A 16589-nucleotide genomic window follows, 5' to 3' on the forward strand; every position below is an offset into this window, starting at 1 on the left:
CCGTAAGTGGAGAGCCAGGCATGCGCAATGAGCTCAGGGTGGGTTGGCAGTGGGGAGGGGCTGGCGTGAGCGGGCTGATGTGTTTATCCGGTTTTCTGGGTGGGCGGTCAAAGCGCACGCGTAAGGGTGAAAGGCGGTGGAGCTGGGTAGTGGAGTGCGCATGCGCAGAGCGAGCCGGTAGCTCTGGGAGGGCGTGGAGGGGGCTCTTAGAGGAGAAGCAGGGGAAAAGGGAAGCGAAGGGAAAGCAAAGGGCGGGGGGGAGGGGTGAGAGTGTGGTCTGCGCATGCGTGCGAGCGCTAGCGACGACGGCGGCGGGGGAGTCTCGGGGATGACAGTGGCTTTGCCCGTTGGGGTAACGGTCGTCGTCGCCGGCAGGGTCTGAGGCGCCGCACAGCCCGCGGGATACATTAAGGCCGCAGCAGCCCGGGCCCTACCGAGCTAGAGTGGCGCGTGGAGTCGGGGTGAGGGCGGCGAGGCACGGGGGGAGGGGCCTGCGGCGGGGCCTTGCTGTGTGCGCTGGGCGGCGGCGGGGCCTGTCGGTGTGAGCGCTCGCCTCAGCCTCTGCCGCGGCCGGGTGGGCGCCGTGGGCGGCGGCGACCGTGGTGCTTGGTGGAGGAGGCGTTCGTGTGTGCCGCGCGGAGAAGATGGCCGGGCAGTGAGGGGGCGGCGCTTGCGCCTGGTGACCTCGGAGTAAGCGACTGAGGAGCTAGGGCCGCTGCCGCGGCCCGGCCGGGCCTGCTCCCCGCCCTCTCCCGCCGCCGCCGCCGCCGCCGCCGCCGGCCCGCGCACTTCCTCCCCGGCCCTCCCCTCTCGGGCGGGGGCCTCTCCTGTCTGCTTCGCCACCTCAGGGAACTGCCGGGCTGTAATCGCCGGGGCGGAGAGCCAGGCGTGTCCGATATGGAGAGAGCGGCGGCGGCCTCCGCCAGCCGCAGCAGCCACGTTCGCCGCCGCCGCGGCTCGGTGCACTAGATCGAGGAATCCGACGACCTCACCGCAGTCCTTGCCGTCGCCGCTGCCTCCGCGCCGGGCGCTGTGATGGAGTAAAGGCCCTGCAGCCCGTGAGAAGCGTGCCCGCCCCTGGACCGGGCCGGGGCCTGCTCCCGCGACCGCCCAGCTCGACCACAGGAGGTGCCTTCGCGTCCCGAGATGCAGCTCGAACGCAGGCCGCCCGCCGAGCCGCGGGGCTAGACTGAGCGCCGAAGCCGCCGCGTTCTGCGCCCCGCGGCCGCTCGGGACAAACTCGAACGCTGGTTTCTCTCTCTCCCTCTTTTTTTTTTTTCCCTTTGGTCTGCAAATCTCAGGGACGGAGGAGGGGCGCCAAGGCCCCATGTGTGGGAGGACTGCTACGGCTCTACAAACTTGTACGGATTTTGGTTACAACTTTGGCCAGTGGTTCTCCCCCGATTTCCTCCGAATTGTTGCAAATTCGCCATTGTTTCCTGGCTGCTTACAAAGTTGGATCCGGAATTTCTCTTCAACCGAGAGCCAACAGTGTCGAAGTGTCTGCAATGAACCCCGTGAATGCTACTGCTCTCTACATTTCCGCGAGCCGCCTAGTGCTCAACTACGACCCCGGAGACCCCAAGGCGTTTACAGAGATTAACAGGCTCTTGCCTTACTTCCGACAGTCCCTCTCGTGCTGCGTTTGCGGTGAGACGCTTTTTATTGTTCCCCTTTCAGTGCTTGTTTTAAAAAAAACTCAGGGCGATGGTAGCAGAAACGGTTTGACGGAGGGGTAGTTTGTATTAAACTTTTATTATTTGTGCGGTTGTTTGCGGTCTTTAGTTTTGAAACTCGGCAGAGGACTTTTTTCCGGCATTTCAGAAAGACAGAGCCCTTCCAAACCGCTCTGTACATCGGCCTCGTTCAAAACTTAAATTCGCCTTGGGTCATTTCTGGTGTTTTTTTTTTTTAAAGAGGTGAAATATGCATCTGTGTTGCTGTCCCTCTCTTTTTTTTTTTGTTTAAAGCTTTTGATACCAAAGCTGACTTAATACCTACCTTGTTTAAACGTGGTTAAACCTGGTTAAAACACCTACATGTGGCGTGTTTGCATTTCCCCAAACGTGTTGTGTGTGGGTGGTGGTATAGCCGGTGAAGTCGCTGCAGAACTTTTTCCCCCGGGTTCTTCTAATGCTTTGACAGTTTGACGATAAACAGTGAGCCAGGGCAGACTGATGGTTCAGTGTATTTTAGCTGGTGGGATTTTTTACAGGATTACGTTTTTTGGTGGTTTTACTATATTGTGGCCTGGTAGAGGGTTATTTTCGGTGTTTTTGTTCAAGAGGTATTACTTTGTGCTGGGCAGGATATTTTCAAGTTATTTTTGAGAGATGAAGATATGCTAAATTGTCTAATAAATCCATGTCTCAAAAGTGATAATAATTTGTGATTATCTCAGTGATTAATTGTATGCGTATAATAATACTTTATTTTTGAAAAAACTTAGACTGAAAACATTAACATAAAGGAAAGGGTAACTGGCAAAACCAAAACAGTAATACTCCACTTCATATTCTTACTTCGCCAAAACTTTTGAGGTTTTGTTGGTCCACTTACTTGTTTAGTCAGAATTTGAGAAATTCAGGCATTTCAGCTTTATCTTAAGAGAAATTTTGCGACTGTAGTGGCTGAAGGGAGAAATGGTATTCATTTGAGATTCATTCAGCATTTTCCGTATAGCTTTGGGGCAAAGCCCTGAGGGGTACAGAAGAGGTGAAGAGTGTTTTTTTTGCACATCGTGTTCTTAATCTCATAAACATTTAAGTAACTCTTACAAGCGATTAAGTGCTACACTGACTGGTAACTGACACTTAACACCTTTATAGAGAAGCAGTTGCCCTGGTAAATCACTTAATTGCCCTGGGCCTCAGTTTCTTAACATGTAAAATGAGAGCTTTGGGCTAGATTCAAAGCTTCTTTTCCGCTTACATTTTACAGATATAGTATAAGAATTTGCTTAGTTTCAGCGAACTCTGCCACCCCACTCTCACTTTTTTTTTTTAATGGAGTGCTTTTTTTTTTAATGTCTTCATAGCTTTTGATAGTTTGTGGAATGAGGAGATGGGGCTACTATAACTTCTTTCAATACAAACCTTTCTTTTGGTGGGGGAATTGCTACTGTGGTGATGTAGAGGGCATAGACCAGCCCATCCTGGCCTGCTAGAACTGCAGTAGAGAGTGATGTCAGTATCCAGGTAACACTTGAAGATCTGGTAGGTCTGCTTTTTACATGGTGGATGGGACTTAGCTCTCAAAGAGGGAAATGGTAGTTTTGCAGATGCTTGGAATTTTAAGTTATCAGTAGCTTCAGGACAGTTGTGGTCTAATTGAACATTTTCCAAGAATCTAACCTGCATTTTAAAAACTGGTATTAAAGATAAAGCTACATTAGAAAGTCCAACTGTAGCTTTTTTTTTTTTAAATCAGTCTTGACAACTCAAAGGAATTTTTGTGACATTGGGTCTTTTAATTATTCCTTCTTGTTCAAGCTTCTCTTCCCCACCATCCTATGCAAAAGATTTATGGGTTCTACTTCTCACTTATAATTGAGTAGCTGGCATAAAATTTCAGCAATATGGATGTAGGTTCAGTTTTTTCCCCTCATCTCTTTGGACATAAGTCTGTGGTTATGAAGAGATGGGGGAAAAAACCCAGTTATTTGAATTCAGATCCAACAGTTTTCATCTTTGTGTCAGATACTGTCCTGGACTCTTTTTCCTAGCTGGAAAGCATAAACTCCTTTCAGTTAATAGGGCATGTGCAGTCTTATTTCATTAGGATAATAGATATGTAAAAGTTAAGTTTTAATCCTATCTTGGCGCTGTAAATAGGGAGTTTGTTTCAACAGGTCCTCCAGTGTCTGACCCAAACCTCCCCTTTCAGCTTTGTATTTAACTGCCCTCTTAATTTCTAATAATTTCTCAGCTTCAGTCAGTTTGATATTTTTGTCTTTTTGAACATACATGCCTTATGTCTTCCTTCTCTTTTCCCCACCTTTGCTCTTTGAAGTTCCTTCTGCCTAAAATATATTCTTTCTGTGTATGGGCTAACTCATCAACTCCCTCCCTCCCTCAGTGAATTCTTTGTTCTGTCACAGGTGCTTTTAACGCTTTCAAATTATTCTATCTTAGGGAAAATACTATTTTTTCGTACATTTCTGTGTTCCTTCTGCCTCATTCTCTCCTGTTCAGTGAATAGCATGTAGGTGTTTATGACAGACTCACTTAGGTACAAATCTTAACTTTTCTACTTTCTGTCTAGGCAAGTTACTTTAACTTTTTGCCTAAATTTCTTGTATCCACAAAAGGGGATAATATCTTCTTTAAGTTTGTTTTTCCAAATTTGTGTTTTATGTGAGTTTATTTTTAAGTGGGAAAAACCTTTTGAACCCATGAGAACAAGTCTGTGGACTTTGTGCCACCCTTGCGCAGAGATGGAGAAAGGTAGGGGGAAGTGAGAGAAGAGATTGAACTGTCCGGTCAAATATTGTCAAACCTAGATTATTCACTGGAACTACAGGTTTTGTTATCATTGTTCTTTGAAATGTTAATTAGCTGATTATCACTGCTTGTTTTTCAGTTGCTTTGTATGTTTAAACTTTCTGAAGTTTCTGGTGAATGGGATAGCAATGCTCCAGAGAGTTATTGTACTTTCTAGGCCACAGAAACAGTGACCAAGACAGTATTACTGTGGGTACTATTTCTGTGTCAGTTCTTTCCCCTTGTTCTTAACGTTGGACTTGCTTTATTTTTATCACGAAGTATGTAGAATAAATTTTCTTTTGATGGCATGAAACTCAATAAATTCTGCCCTAGGGATTTTAAGTTTTTTATTAAGCTTTTATATCCTCAAATGACATAACAAGTTTGATATGTAGAATCAAATACTGTTAGAACTGGAAGGACATGTTAAGTGGAAAAATAGTATTCTCTGAGATATTTGGAGTCCTGTAAATTAATCATGGTCAAATCTCAGGGACATGAATATTTCCCTGATTTTTTTTTTTCTTTCTTTTTTTTTGTGGTACGCGGGCCTCTCACTGTTGTGGTCTCTCCCGTTGCGGAGCACAGGCTCCGGACACGCAGGCTCGGCGGCCATGGCTCACGGGCCCAGCCGCTCCGCGGCATGTGGGATCTTCCCGGACCGGGGCACTAACCTGTGTCCCCTGCATCGGCAGGCGGACTCTCAACCACTGCGCCACCAGGGAAGCCCCTCCCTGATGTTTTAAATTCTAGAAACAAAGTGGTTTTGGCTTTTACTGAAGAGTTGTGGAACTTTTGGATATCCAGTTTCTTATTTATAAAATAGGAAAGAGCTGGAGAATAGTGTTTCCCACTGACCTAAGCTGACCAAGTTTTTGTTTTGAATGTTAAGGACTTAAAAAAGCAAATCCTGACATCTTTTCTTACTACTGCTACTCTCACATTCCACTACAAGGTACGTGGTTCCCTGAGGGTGAGAGTCTTGCTGGTCTTGTTCACTGTTGTAGCCCTGCACTTGACAGTTCCTGGCTGAACAAGCATTGTTGAATGGACGAAGCTGCCGATAAAAAGAGCAAGGTTCCAAGTAGGAAGGATGTGCTCTCAGAATAAAGTATATGCCTTAAAATTAAATAGATTTAGCTTTATGAAAGACTACTTTCATTTTCCTTATTTTTCTCATTTTGGCATTGTTTGTGGGCCCACTTTGGAATTAGTGCAGTAGATTATCTCAAGAATCTCTTCCAGTTCTGGAGTTCTGATTCTTTTAGCAGAAATACTTTGTTTTTGACTGAGCAAACAATTTATAAATAGCAAGAATCTTCTAAAATGAAATTTGAACATTTAGCGTGATTTATTTTAAACCACATACCTTTTAGAGGCTAAATTAAAAGGCCATTTGTTTAATAGTACGTTAAGCGTTATACTAATGTTTTACATTTATATTCTTCTCAAGTGTGAGTTCATTTGATACATAAGATTTTATTTTTCTTGTACTTAAAATCACTATAATTAAATTTTTTATTGTAGTAAGCATATAATGTAAAATTTACCATCTTAACCATTTTTAAGTGTACAGTTCAGTAGTGTTGAGTATATTTACATTATTGTGAAACAGGTTTCCAGAACTTTTTTTTTTTTTTTTTTTGCGGTACGCGGGCCTCTCACTGTTGTGCCTTCTCCTGTTGCGGAGCGCAGGCTCGGGACACGCAGGCTCAGTGGCCATGGCTCACGGGCACAGCCGCTCCGCGGCATGTGGGATCCTCCTAGACCGAGGCACGAACCCGTGTCCCCTGCATCGGCAGGCGGACTCTCAACCACTGCGCCACCAGGGAAGCCCCTCCAGAACTTTTTGATCTTGTAAATCTGAAACTCTGTACCCAACAAGCAACCACCATTTTCTTCCTTCCCCCCAACCCCTTGTAACCACCATTCTGTTTTCTGCCTATATGAATTTGACTATTGTAGATTCCTCATATAAGTAGAATCATGCAATACTTGTCTTTGTTGACTAGCTTATTTCAGCATAATGTTTTAAAGGTTCATCCGTGTTGTAGAATGAGACAGGATTTCTTTCCTATTTAAGGCTGAATAATATTCTATTGTATGTATACACTATGCTTAGTTTATTCATTCATCCAACGTTGGACATTTGAGTTGCTTCCACCTCTTGGCTGTTGTGAATAGTGTTAAGAACATGGGTGTGTAAACACTCTTTGAGACCCTGCTTTCAGTTCTTTTGAATATATACCCAAAAGTAGGATTGCAGGACTGTGTGGTATTTCTATTTTTATTGTTTGAGGAACTCCATACTGTTTTCCATAGTGGTTGCACCGTTTTACAATCCTACCAGCAGAACAAGGTTTCCAGTTAGTTTTTCCATATCTTTGCCAACACTTGTGTTTCCTCTTTTGGTTTTTGTTATTGGGGTGTGTGTGTGTGTGTTTGTTTTTTGGATAGTAGCCATCCTAATGGGTGTGAGATGATATCTCATTGTGGTTTTGATTTTAATTTCTCTAATGATTAGTGATGTTGGTGATCTTTGCATATGCTTTTTTTTTTTTACATCTTTATTGGAGTATAATTGCTTTACAATGGTGTGTTATAACATTTTGAATTACGGTTTTCTCAGGGTATATGCCCAGTAGTGGGATTGCTGGGTCATATAGTAGTTCTATTTGTAGTTTTTTAAGGAACCTCCATACTGTTCTCCATAGTGACTGTACCAATTCACATTCCCACCAACAGTGCAAGAGTGTTCCCTTTTCTCCACACCCTCTCCAGCATTTATTGTTTCTAGATTTTTTGATGATGGCCATTCTGACTGGTGTGAGGTGATACCTCATTGTAGTTTTTTTTTTTTTTTTGCGGTACGCGTGCCTCAAACTGTTGTGGCCTCTCCCATTAGGGAGCACAGGCTCAGCGGCCATGGCTCACGGGCCCAGCCGCTCCGCGGCATGTGGGATCTTCCCGGACCGGGGCACGAACCCGCGTCCCCTGCATCGGCAGGCGGACTCTCAACCACTGCGCCACCAGAGAAGCCCCCTCATTGTAGTTTTGATTTGCATTTCTCTAATGATTAATGATGTTGAGCATTCTTTCATGTGTTTGTTAGCAATCTGTATATCTTCTTTGAAGAAATGTCTATTTAGGTCTTCTGCCCATTTTTGGATTGGGTTGTTTGTTTTTTTGTTATTGAGCTGCATGAGCTGCTTGTATATTTTGGAGATTAATCCTTTGTCACTTGCTTTGTTTGCAAATATTTTCTCCCATTCTGAGGATTGTCTTTTGGTCTTGTTTATGGTTTCCTTTGCTGTGCAAAAGCTTTGAAGTTTCATTAGGTCCCATTTGTTTATTTTTGTTTTTATTTCCATTTCTCTAGGAGGTGGGTCAAAAAGGATCTTGCTATGATTTATGTCATAGAGTGTTCTGCCTGTGTTTTCCTCTAAGAGTTTGATAGTTTCTGGCCTTACATTTAGGTCTTTAATCCATTTTGAGCTTATTTTTGTGTATGGTGTTAGGAAGTGATCTAATATCATACTTCTACATGTATCTGTCCAGTTTTCCCAGCACCACTTATTGAACAGGCTGTCCTTTCTCCACTGTACATTCTTGCACCCTTTATCAAAGATAAGGTGACCATATGTGCATGGGTTTATCTCTGGGCTTTCTATCCTGTTCCGTTGATCTATCTTTCTGTTTTTGTGCCAGTACCATACTGTCTTGATTACTGTAGCTTTGTAGTATAGTCTGAAGTCAGGGAGGCTGATTCCTCTAGCTCCGTTATTCGTTCTCAAGATTGCTTTGGCTATTCGGGGTCTTCTGTGTTTCCATACAAATTGTGAAATTTTTTGCTCTAGTTCTGTGAAAAATGCCATTGGTAGTTTGATAGGGATTGTGTTGAATCTGTAGATTGCTTTGGGTAGTAGAGTCATTTTCACAATGTTGATTCTTCCAATCCAAGAACATGGTATATCTCTCCATCTATTTGTATCATCCTTAATTTCTTTCATCAGTGTCTTATAATTTTCTGCATACAGGTCTTTTGTCTCCTTAGGTAGGTTTATTCCTAGATATTTTATTCTTTTTGTTGCAGTGGTAAATGGGAGTGTTTTCTTGATTTCACTTTCAGATTTTCATCATTAAAGTTTAGGAATGCCAGAGATTTCTGTGTATTAATTTTGTATCCTGCTACTTTACCAAATTCATTGATTAGCTCTAGTAGTTTTCTGGTAGCATCTTTAGGATTCTCTGTATAGAGTATCATGTCATCTGCAAACAGTGACAGCTTTACTTCTTTTCTGATTTGGATTCCTTTTATTTTCTTTTCTTGTCTGATTGCTGTGGCTAAAACTTCCAAAACTATGTTGAATAAGAGTGGTGAGAGTGGGCAACCTTGTCTTGTTCCTGATCTTAGTGGAAATGCTTTCAGTTTTTCACCATTGAGGACGATGTTGGCTGTGGGTTTGTCATATATGGCCTTCATTATGTTGAGGAAAGTTCCTTCTATGCCTACTTTCTGTAGGGTTTTTATCATAAATGGGTGTTGAATTTTGTCAAAAGCTTTCTCTGCATCTATTGAGATGACCATGTGGTTTTTCTCCTTCAGTTTGTTAATATGGTGTATCACATTGATTGATTTGCGTATATTGAAGAATCCTTGCATTCCTGGAATAAACCCCACTTGACCATGGTGTATGATCCTTTTAATGTGCTGTTGGATTCTGTTTGCTAGTATTTTGTTGAGGATTTTTGCATCTCTGTTCATCAGTGCTATTGGCCTGTAGTTTTCTTTCTTTGTGACATCCTTGTCTGATTTTGGTATCAGGGTGATGGTGGCCTCGTAGAATGAGTTTCAGAGTGTTCCTCCCTCTGCTGTATTTTGGAAGAATTTGAGAAGGATAGGTGTTAGCTCTTCTCTAAATGTTTGATAGAATTTGCCTGTGAAGCCATCTGGTCCTGGGCGTTTTGTTTGTTGGAAGATTTTTAATCACAGTTTCAATTTCAGTGCTTGTGATTTGTCTGTTCATATTTTCTATTTCTTCCTGATTCAGTCTAGGCAGGTTGTGCATTTCTAAGAATTTGTCCATTTCTTCTAGGTTGTCCATTTTATTGGCATGGAGTTGCTTGTAGTAATCTCTCATGATCTTTTGGATTTCTGCAGTGTCAGTTGTTACTTCTCTTTTTTCATTTCTAATTCTATTGATTTGAGTCTTCTCCCTTTTTTTCTTGGTGAGTCTGGCTAATGGTTTATCAATTTTGTGTATCTTCTCAAAGAACCAGCTTCTAATTTTATTGACCTTTGCTATCGTTTCCTTCATTTCTTTTTCATTTATTTCTCATCTGATCTTTATGATTTCTTTCCTTCTGCTAACTTTGGGGTTTTTTTGTTCTTCTCTCTCTAATTGCTTTAGATGCAAGGTTAGGTTGTTTATTCGAGATGTTTCCTGTTTCTTAAAGTAGGATTGTATTGCTGTAAACTTCCCTCTTAGAACTGCTTTTGCTGCATCCCATAGGTTCTGGGTCGTCGTGTCTCCATTGTCATTTGTTTCTAGGTATTTTTTGATTTCCTCTTTGATTTCTTCAGTGATCACTTTGTTATTAAGTAGTGTATTGTTTAGCTTCCATGTGTTTGTATTTATGACAGATCTTTTCCTGTAATTGATATCTAGTCTCATAGCGTTGTGGTTGGAAAAGATACTTGATACAATTTCAATTTTCTTAAATTTACCAAGGCTTGATTTGTGACCAAAGATATGATCTATCCTGGAGAATGTTCCATGAGCACTTGAGAAAACTGTGTATTCTGTTGTTTTTGGATGGAATGTCCTATAAATATCAAGTCCATCTTCTTTAATGTATCACTTAAAGCGTGTGTTTCCTTATATATTTTCATTTTGGATGATCTGTTCATTGGTGAAAGTGGGGCGTTAAAGTCCCCTACTATGAATGTGTTACTGTCGATTTCCTGTTTTATGGCTGCTAGTATTTGCCGTATGTATTGAGGTGCTCCTATGTTGCGTGCATAAATATTTACAATTCTTATATCTTCTTCTTGGATTGATCCCTTGATCATTATGTAGTGTCCTTGTTTGTCTCTTGTAATAGTGTTTATTTTAAAGTCTATTTTTTCTGATATGAGAATTGCTGTTCCAGCTTTCTTTTGGTTTCCATTTGCATGGAATATCTTTTCCATCCTCTTACTTTTAGTCTGTATGTGTCTCTAGGTCTCAAGTGGGTCTCTTGTAGACAGCATATATATATATATTTTTTTTTTGTTTGTTTGTTTGTTTGTTTTTGTATCCATTCAGCCAGTCTGTGTCTTTCGGTCGGAGCATTTAACCCATTTACATTTAAGGTAATATTCGATATGTCTGTTCCTATTTCCATTTTTTTAATTGTGTTGGGTTTGTTATTATAGGTGTTTTTCTTCTCTTGTGTTTCTTGCCTAGAGAAGGTCCTTTAGCATTTGTTGTAAAGCTGGTTTGGTGGTGCTGAACTCTCTCAGCTTTTGCTTGTCTGTGAAGGTTTTAATTTCTCCATCAAATCTGAATGAGATCCTTGCTGGGTAGAGTAATCTTGGTTGTAGGTTTTTCTCCTTCATCACTTTAAATATGTCCTGCCAGTCCCTTCTGGCTTGCAGAGTTTCTACTGAAAGATCAGCTGTTAACCTTATGGGGATTCCCTTGTGTGTTATTTGTTGTTTTTCCCTTGCTGCTTTTAATATGTTTTCTTTGTATTTAATTTTTGACAGTTTGATGAGTATGTGTCTTGGCATGTTTCTCCTTGGATTTATCCTGTATGGGACTCTCTGTGCTTCCTGGACTTGATTAACTATTTCCTTTCCCATATTAGGGAAGTTTTCAACTATAATCTCTTCAAATATTTTCTCAGTCCCTTTCTTTTTCTCTTCTTCTTCTGGAACCCCTATAATTCGAATGTTGGTGTGTTTAATGTTGTCCCAGAGGTCTCTGAGACTGTCCTCAGTTCTTTTCATTCTTTTTTCTTTATTCTGCTCTGCAGTTGTTACTTCCACTATTTTATCTTCCAGGTCACTTATCCGTTCTTCTGTCTCAGTTATTCTGCTATTGATCCCTTCTAGAGAATTTTTAATTTCATTTATTGTGTCGTTCATCACTGCTTGTTTTATCTTTAGTTCTTCTAGTTCCTTGTTAAATGTTTCTTGCGTTTTGTTTATTCTATTTCCAAGATTTTGGATCATCTTTACTATCATTCTGAATTCTTTTTCAGGTACTACCTATTTCCTCTTCATTTGTTAGGTCTGGTGGGTTTTTATCTTGCTCCTTCATCTGCTGTGTGTTTTTCTGTCTTCTCATTTTGCTTATCTTACTGTGTTTGGGGTCTCCTTTTTGCAGGCTGTAGGTTCGTAGTTCCCGTTGTTTTTGGTGTCTGTCCCCAGTGGCTAAAGTTGGTTCAGTGGGTTATGTAGGCTTCCTGGTGGAGGGGACTAGTGCCTGTGTTCTGGTGGATGAGGCTGGATCTTGTCTTTCTGCTGGGCACGTCCACGTCTGGTGGTGTGTTTTGGAGTGTCTGTGGACTTATTATGATTTTAGGCAGCCTCTCTGCTAATGGGTGGGGTTGTGTTCCTGTCTTGCTAGTTGTTTGGCATAGGGTGTCCAGCACTGTAGCTTGCTGGTTGTTGAGTGAAGCTGGGTGTTGAGATGGAGATCTCTGGGAGATTTTCGCCGTTTGATATTACGTGGAGCTGGGAGGTCTCTTGTGGACCAGTGTCCTGAAGTTGGCTCTCCCACCTCAGAGGCACAGCCCTGACTCCTGGCTGCAGCACCAAGAGCCTTTCATCCACAGGGCTCAGAATAAAAGGGAGAAAAAGTAGAAAGAAAGGAAGAGAATAAAATAAAATTAAGTAAGGTAAAATAAAGTTATTAAAATAAAAAAATAATTGTTAAGAAAAATTTTTTTTAAAAAAACGGACAGAATAGAACCCTAGGACAAATGGTGAAAGCAAAGCTATACAGACAAAATCTCATACAGAAGCATACACATACCCACTCACAAAAAGAGGAAAAGGGGAAAAAATAATAAATCTTGCTCTCAAAGTCCACCTCCTCAATTTGGGATGATTCGTTGTCTATTCAGGTATTCCACAGATGTAGGGTACATCAAGTTGATTGTGTAGATTTAATCTGCTGCTCCTGAGGCTGCTGGGAGAGATTTCCGTTTCTCTTCTTTGTTCGCAGAGCTCCTGGTGTTCAGCTTTGGATTTGGCCCCGCCTCTGCATGTAGGTCATGGGAGGGCGTCCTTTCTTCGTTCAGACAGGACGGGGTTAAAGGAGCAGCTGATTCGAGGGCTGTGGCTCACTCTGGCCGGGGGGAGGGAAGGGTACGGAGTGTGGGCCGGGCCTGCGGCGCAGAGGCTGGCGTGACGTTGCACCAGCCCGAGGCGTGTCGTGTGTTCTCCCGGGCAAGTTGTCCCTGGATCCCGGGACCCTGGCAGTGGCGGGCTGCACAGGCTCCCGGGAGGGGAGGTGTGGAGAGTGACCTGTGCTCGCACACAGGCTTCTTGGTGGCGGCAGCAGCAGCCTTAGCTTCTTATGCCTGTCTCTGGGGTCCGCGCTTTTAACCGCGGCTCGCGCCCGTCTCCGGAGCTACTTTAAGCAGCGCTCTTAATCCCCTCTCCTCTCACTTCTCGCACCAGGAAGCAAAGAGGGAAGAAAAAGTTTCTTACCTCTTCGGCAGGTCCAGACTTTTTTCGGGACTCCCTCCCGGCTAGGGGTGGTGCACTAACCCCTTCAGGCTGTGTTCAGGCCGCCAGTCCTCTCCCCGTGCTCCGACCCACAGCCCGAGCCTCAGCTCCCAGAGCAGACAAGCCTTTCAGGCTGGTGAGTGCTGGTCAGCACCGATCCTCTGTGTGGGAATCTTTCCGCATTGTCCTCCGCACCCCTTTTGCTGCGCTCTCCTCCGCAGCGCCGAAGCTCCCCCACCTCTGCCACCCACAGTCTCCGCCCGCGAAGGGGCTTCTAGTGTGTGGAAACCTTTCCTCCTTCACGGCTCCCTGCCACTGGTGCAGGTCCCATCCCTATTCTTTTGTCTCTGTTCTTTTTTCTTTTGCCCTACCCAGGTACGTGGGGAGTTTCTTGCGTTTTGGGAGGTCTGAGGTCTTCTGCCAGCGTTCAGTAGGTGTTCTGTAGGAGTTGTTCCACGTGTAGATGTATTTCTGATGTATCTGTGGGGAAGAAGGTGATCTCCGCGTCTAACTCTTCTGCCATCTTCCCCCTGTCTCCTGCATATGCTTCTTGGCTGTGTGTATATCATCTTTGGAGAATCACTATCATTTTTTTATCTTGAAAAAAATTTTGTTTTTTGCTCACAAAATCTTTATTAATCACTGTGGTGTTCTCAGTGCTGGAATAAAAAGATGAATTAAGACACATGGCCCCTACCCATATGTTGCTCAGTGTTATGGGGAAGACATAAGTAAACCAGCAGTTATTGTGTGTTAGAGGCACTTATGTTATTACCAATATTGATGTAATATTAACTTACTCGTAAGTTAAGTTTGTCACATGTGTAAAAATTTCAGAAATTAACAGTAAGTGAGATTTTCCCCCCACGTAACTCGTTTTTGAATAACTGTTTGGGTCAAAGTTTGGGCAACCCTCACTTGGGGTTAAAGCAGTTTGGTTTACCAGTTTTTTCTTGGGACTTAAGTTTACCTGTTCTCTCTGATCTGGGAAGAATTCTTCAGGGAACATTTATCTAGTAGGTTGGTTAAGGAAGAACATTATTTAGTACTGTGTTTTGGCAGCTCCTTTTTTTATGTCAGATATATTAATTTAACTGTTGGTTTCTTTTCCTAAGAAAAATCTCCTTTTCACAATTTGGTGAAAAGCTAGGTGCTTGAGCTAGGCCAGGAGGAATGGTAAAAAGTGAACATTTTCAGCAAGACTTGAGGGAGAGAACATTGGCTTGTTGAGGCTGCAGAAAATCAAGTTTATCTCTAATGAAGAGAGTCCATTCTTGCCCTATAGTGGTAACTCGGGGCCTTTTTACAGGGAACCTTGATGCCAGGCTAAGGAATTTGACATTTACCTCGTAGACCTGTTCTTTTTCAAAGTGTGCTCTATAGCCCACCTAAATCAAACCTAAAGGGATTGTTAAAATTCAGATTCCCAATTATCATATCAGGCTGATTGAATTGGAATCTCTGTGGGCAGGGCCTTGTAATGTGCATTTTATGCCCCCCCCCGCTCCCCTCCCCCCTGTCCTGATATGGGTAGGGGAATTTGCAAATCCCTGTTGTGTTTGAGAAATATTTTAAGTAGGAGAGTGATGTTATATATAGATTTTGTATTAAAAAAGGTTAGTTTTGGGATAGAATATAGGATTGATTATTGGAATGTGGTGAAACCCAGTTAGGAAGGATATCAGATGTATCCATATAATAGAGGCCGGAATAATGGTGGTAGTGAAAAGGAAACAACATAAGATAACGCAAAGGGAAAATTTTGTCCTCTTTATGGTTATCTAACAGCTTAATTTTTTGGTATACTGTATTACAATTTGTCTTTGGTTAGGTGTATTTCACTATGAATAGATTAAATATTTTCTATCCTTAAATTTATATACATGTCTAGTACAGTGCTTTCACAGGGTATATACTTGACAGAAAGTACTGAATTGTATGGAAGATCCGATAAAACCTGGCTTATCAGTTGCTTGGGAGAGGATTCAGTTAAGAGAGGAAATAGACCGGATCTAGTGTGGGCCTGAGGAGAATGAAGAGAAGGATGAGACAGTGTTTAGTAATTTGATGGTGCCTGGGAGTTGGGATTAGTGAGGAAATGTTATTGGAAATATGTTTAGGAAAGGCTAAAATCTAAAAACTTTAATTTTGTGCCCCTTCCTGGAAACCTTGATTTTAAAATTATAGGATATACTGTTTGATATAGTAAAACAAACAACATATTTTTTGAGTCTTGGGGTTGTGGTTTTCATTCTTTCAAATTAATTTGAACATTTAGTCCTCCTCCTGTGTTTGCACTCCTTGTTTTCATTGCATTGATAGCATACTATCACTAATTGGTTAATGCCTTATTGTATTAGCTTCTCAGTTGACACCTTCCCTCAGAGTCCACCTGGCTACATTTTAATGTATGATTTAATCTGTTTTTGTGAGGTCTGATTAAATTTTATCTTTTAATTTAAAAGGTGGTATTTCAGAATCTTTATTTTAATTTATATTTTTCTCTTTGTCCATCACCTTTGACTTTTTTTCTTAACTGTTTAGTTTCTGTTATTGGCTTTCCTCTTTTAAAGATTTCTTTTTGTTGTTCCCATGTTAGGAAATTAATTCAGATAATTTTTTTCACCTTAATTAGTGTATGTCTGACCATTTTCCTCATCTTTTCCTTTTTCTGACTCCGTAATATTTTAACAGAATTATTCTAGCTCATTGCCTTTCTGTTCAGAAATGTTGAATCTTTGCAGATTTGGAATATCTGCCTATCTCAACCTGTATTTAATCTAGTTTTATAGCCAGCATATATTTTGTGTTTTGAATTTAGTTTGTCTTATCAATTAGCATTTGTCTATTTTTATTGTTACAAACCACAAAAAATGTGCACTTAAAATGTTGTCTGGCGTCAAATTTGGAAATAACTTAAGTTTTCTGGCAAAGTCAAGTAGTTTTAAAATTCTTTTTGCAACAATTAAAGGCATACCTAGGGACTTCCCTGGTGGTCCAGTGGTTAAGACTCCTGCACTTCCATTGCAGGGTGTGTGGGTTTGATCCCTGGTTGGGGAACTAAGATCCTGCATGTGCAGGTGGGCGGTCTGGGGTATAGCTTTTGACCTCCTCTCAATCCTGCTAAATGCCATTCCCTTGAAGTTTAAATCTCTGTCTGCTGTTCTGAAATTTGGGACTCTGGCCATATATAATATGGGATTCTAGGGTTAGAAGGGAGCATTCCAATTCAGGTATCTTTGTGTTGGATTTCTGAATCCCCTCTACAGTTAATCAGTTGGTTGTCCAGCTTGTGAGTGAATTTATTCAGGATGTGACATAGGATATGACTGGCATAGTCTATCCACCAGAAGCTGTGAGCTGTTTCAGGGATCCTTTTATAG

General features: G+C 42.1%; 1 protein-coding gene across 1 annotated transcript in view; it reads left to right on the top strand.

Moving 5' to 3' along the window:
• The first annotated feature begins 322 nt into the window (after positions 1–322).
• The window catches only part of MSL2 (MSL complex subunit 2), a 36977-nt gene continuing 20710 nt past the window's right edge, over positions 323–16589 (top strand). The window contains exon 1 of the mRNA XM_060149798.1: positions 323–1650. Coding sequence (XP_060005781.1) covers positions 1509–1650 — 142 coding nt within the window. The 5' untranslated portion in view covers positions 323–1508. The remainder of the gene's footprint in view (positions 1651–16589) is intronic.

This window comes from Lagenorhynchus albirostris, chromosome 5, assembly GCF_949774975.1.
Source record: "Lagenorhynchus albirostris chromosome 5, mLagAlb1.1, whole genome shotgun sequence".
In the NCBI taxonomy this organism is placed as follows: Eukaryota; Metazoa; Chordata; class Mammalia; order Artiodactyla; family Delphinidae; genus Lagenorhynchus; species Lagenorhynchus albirostris.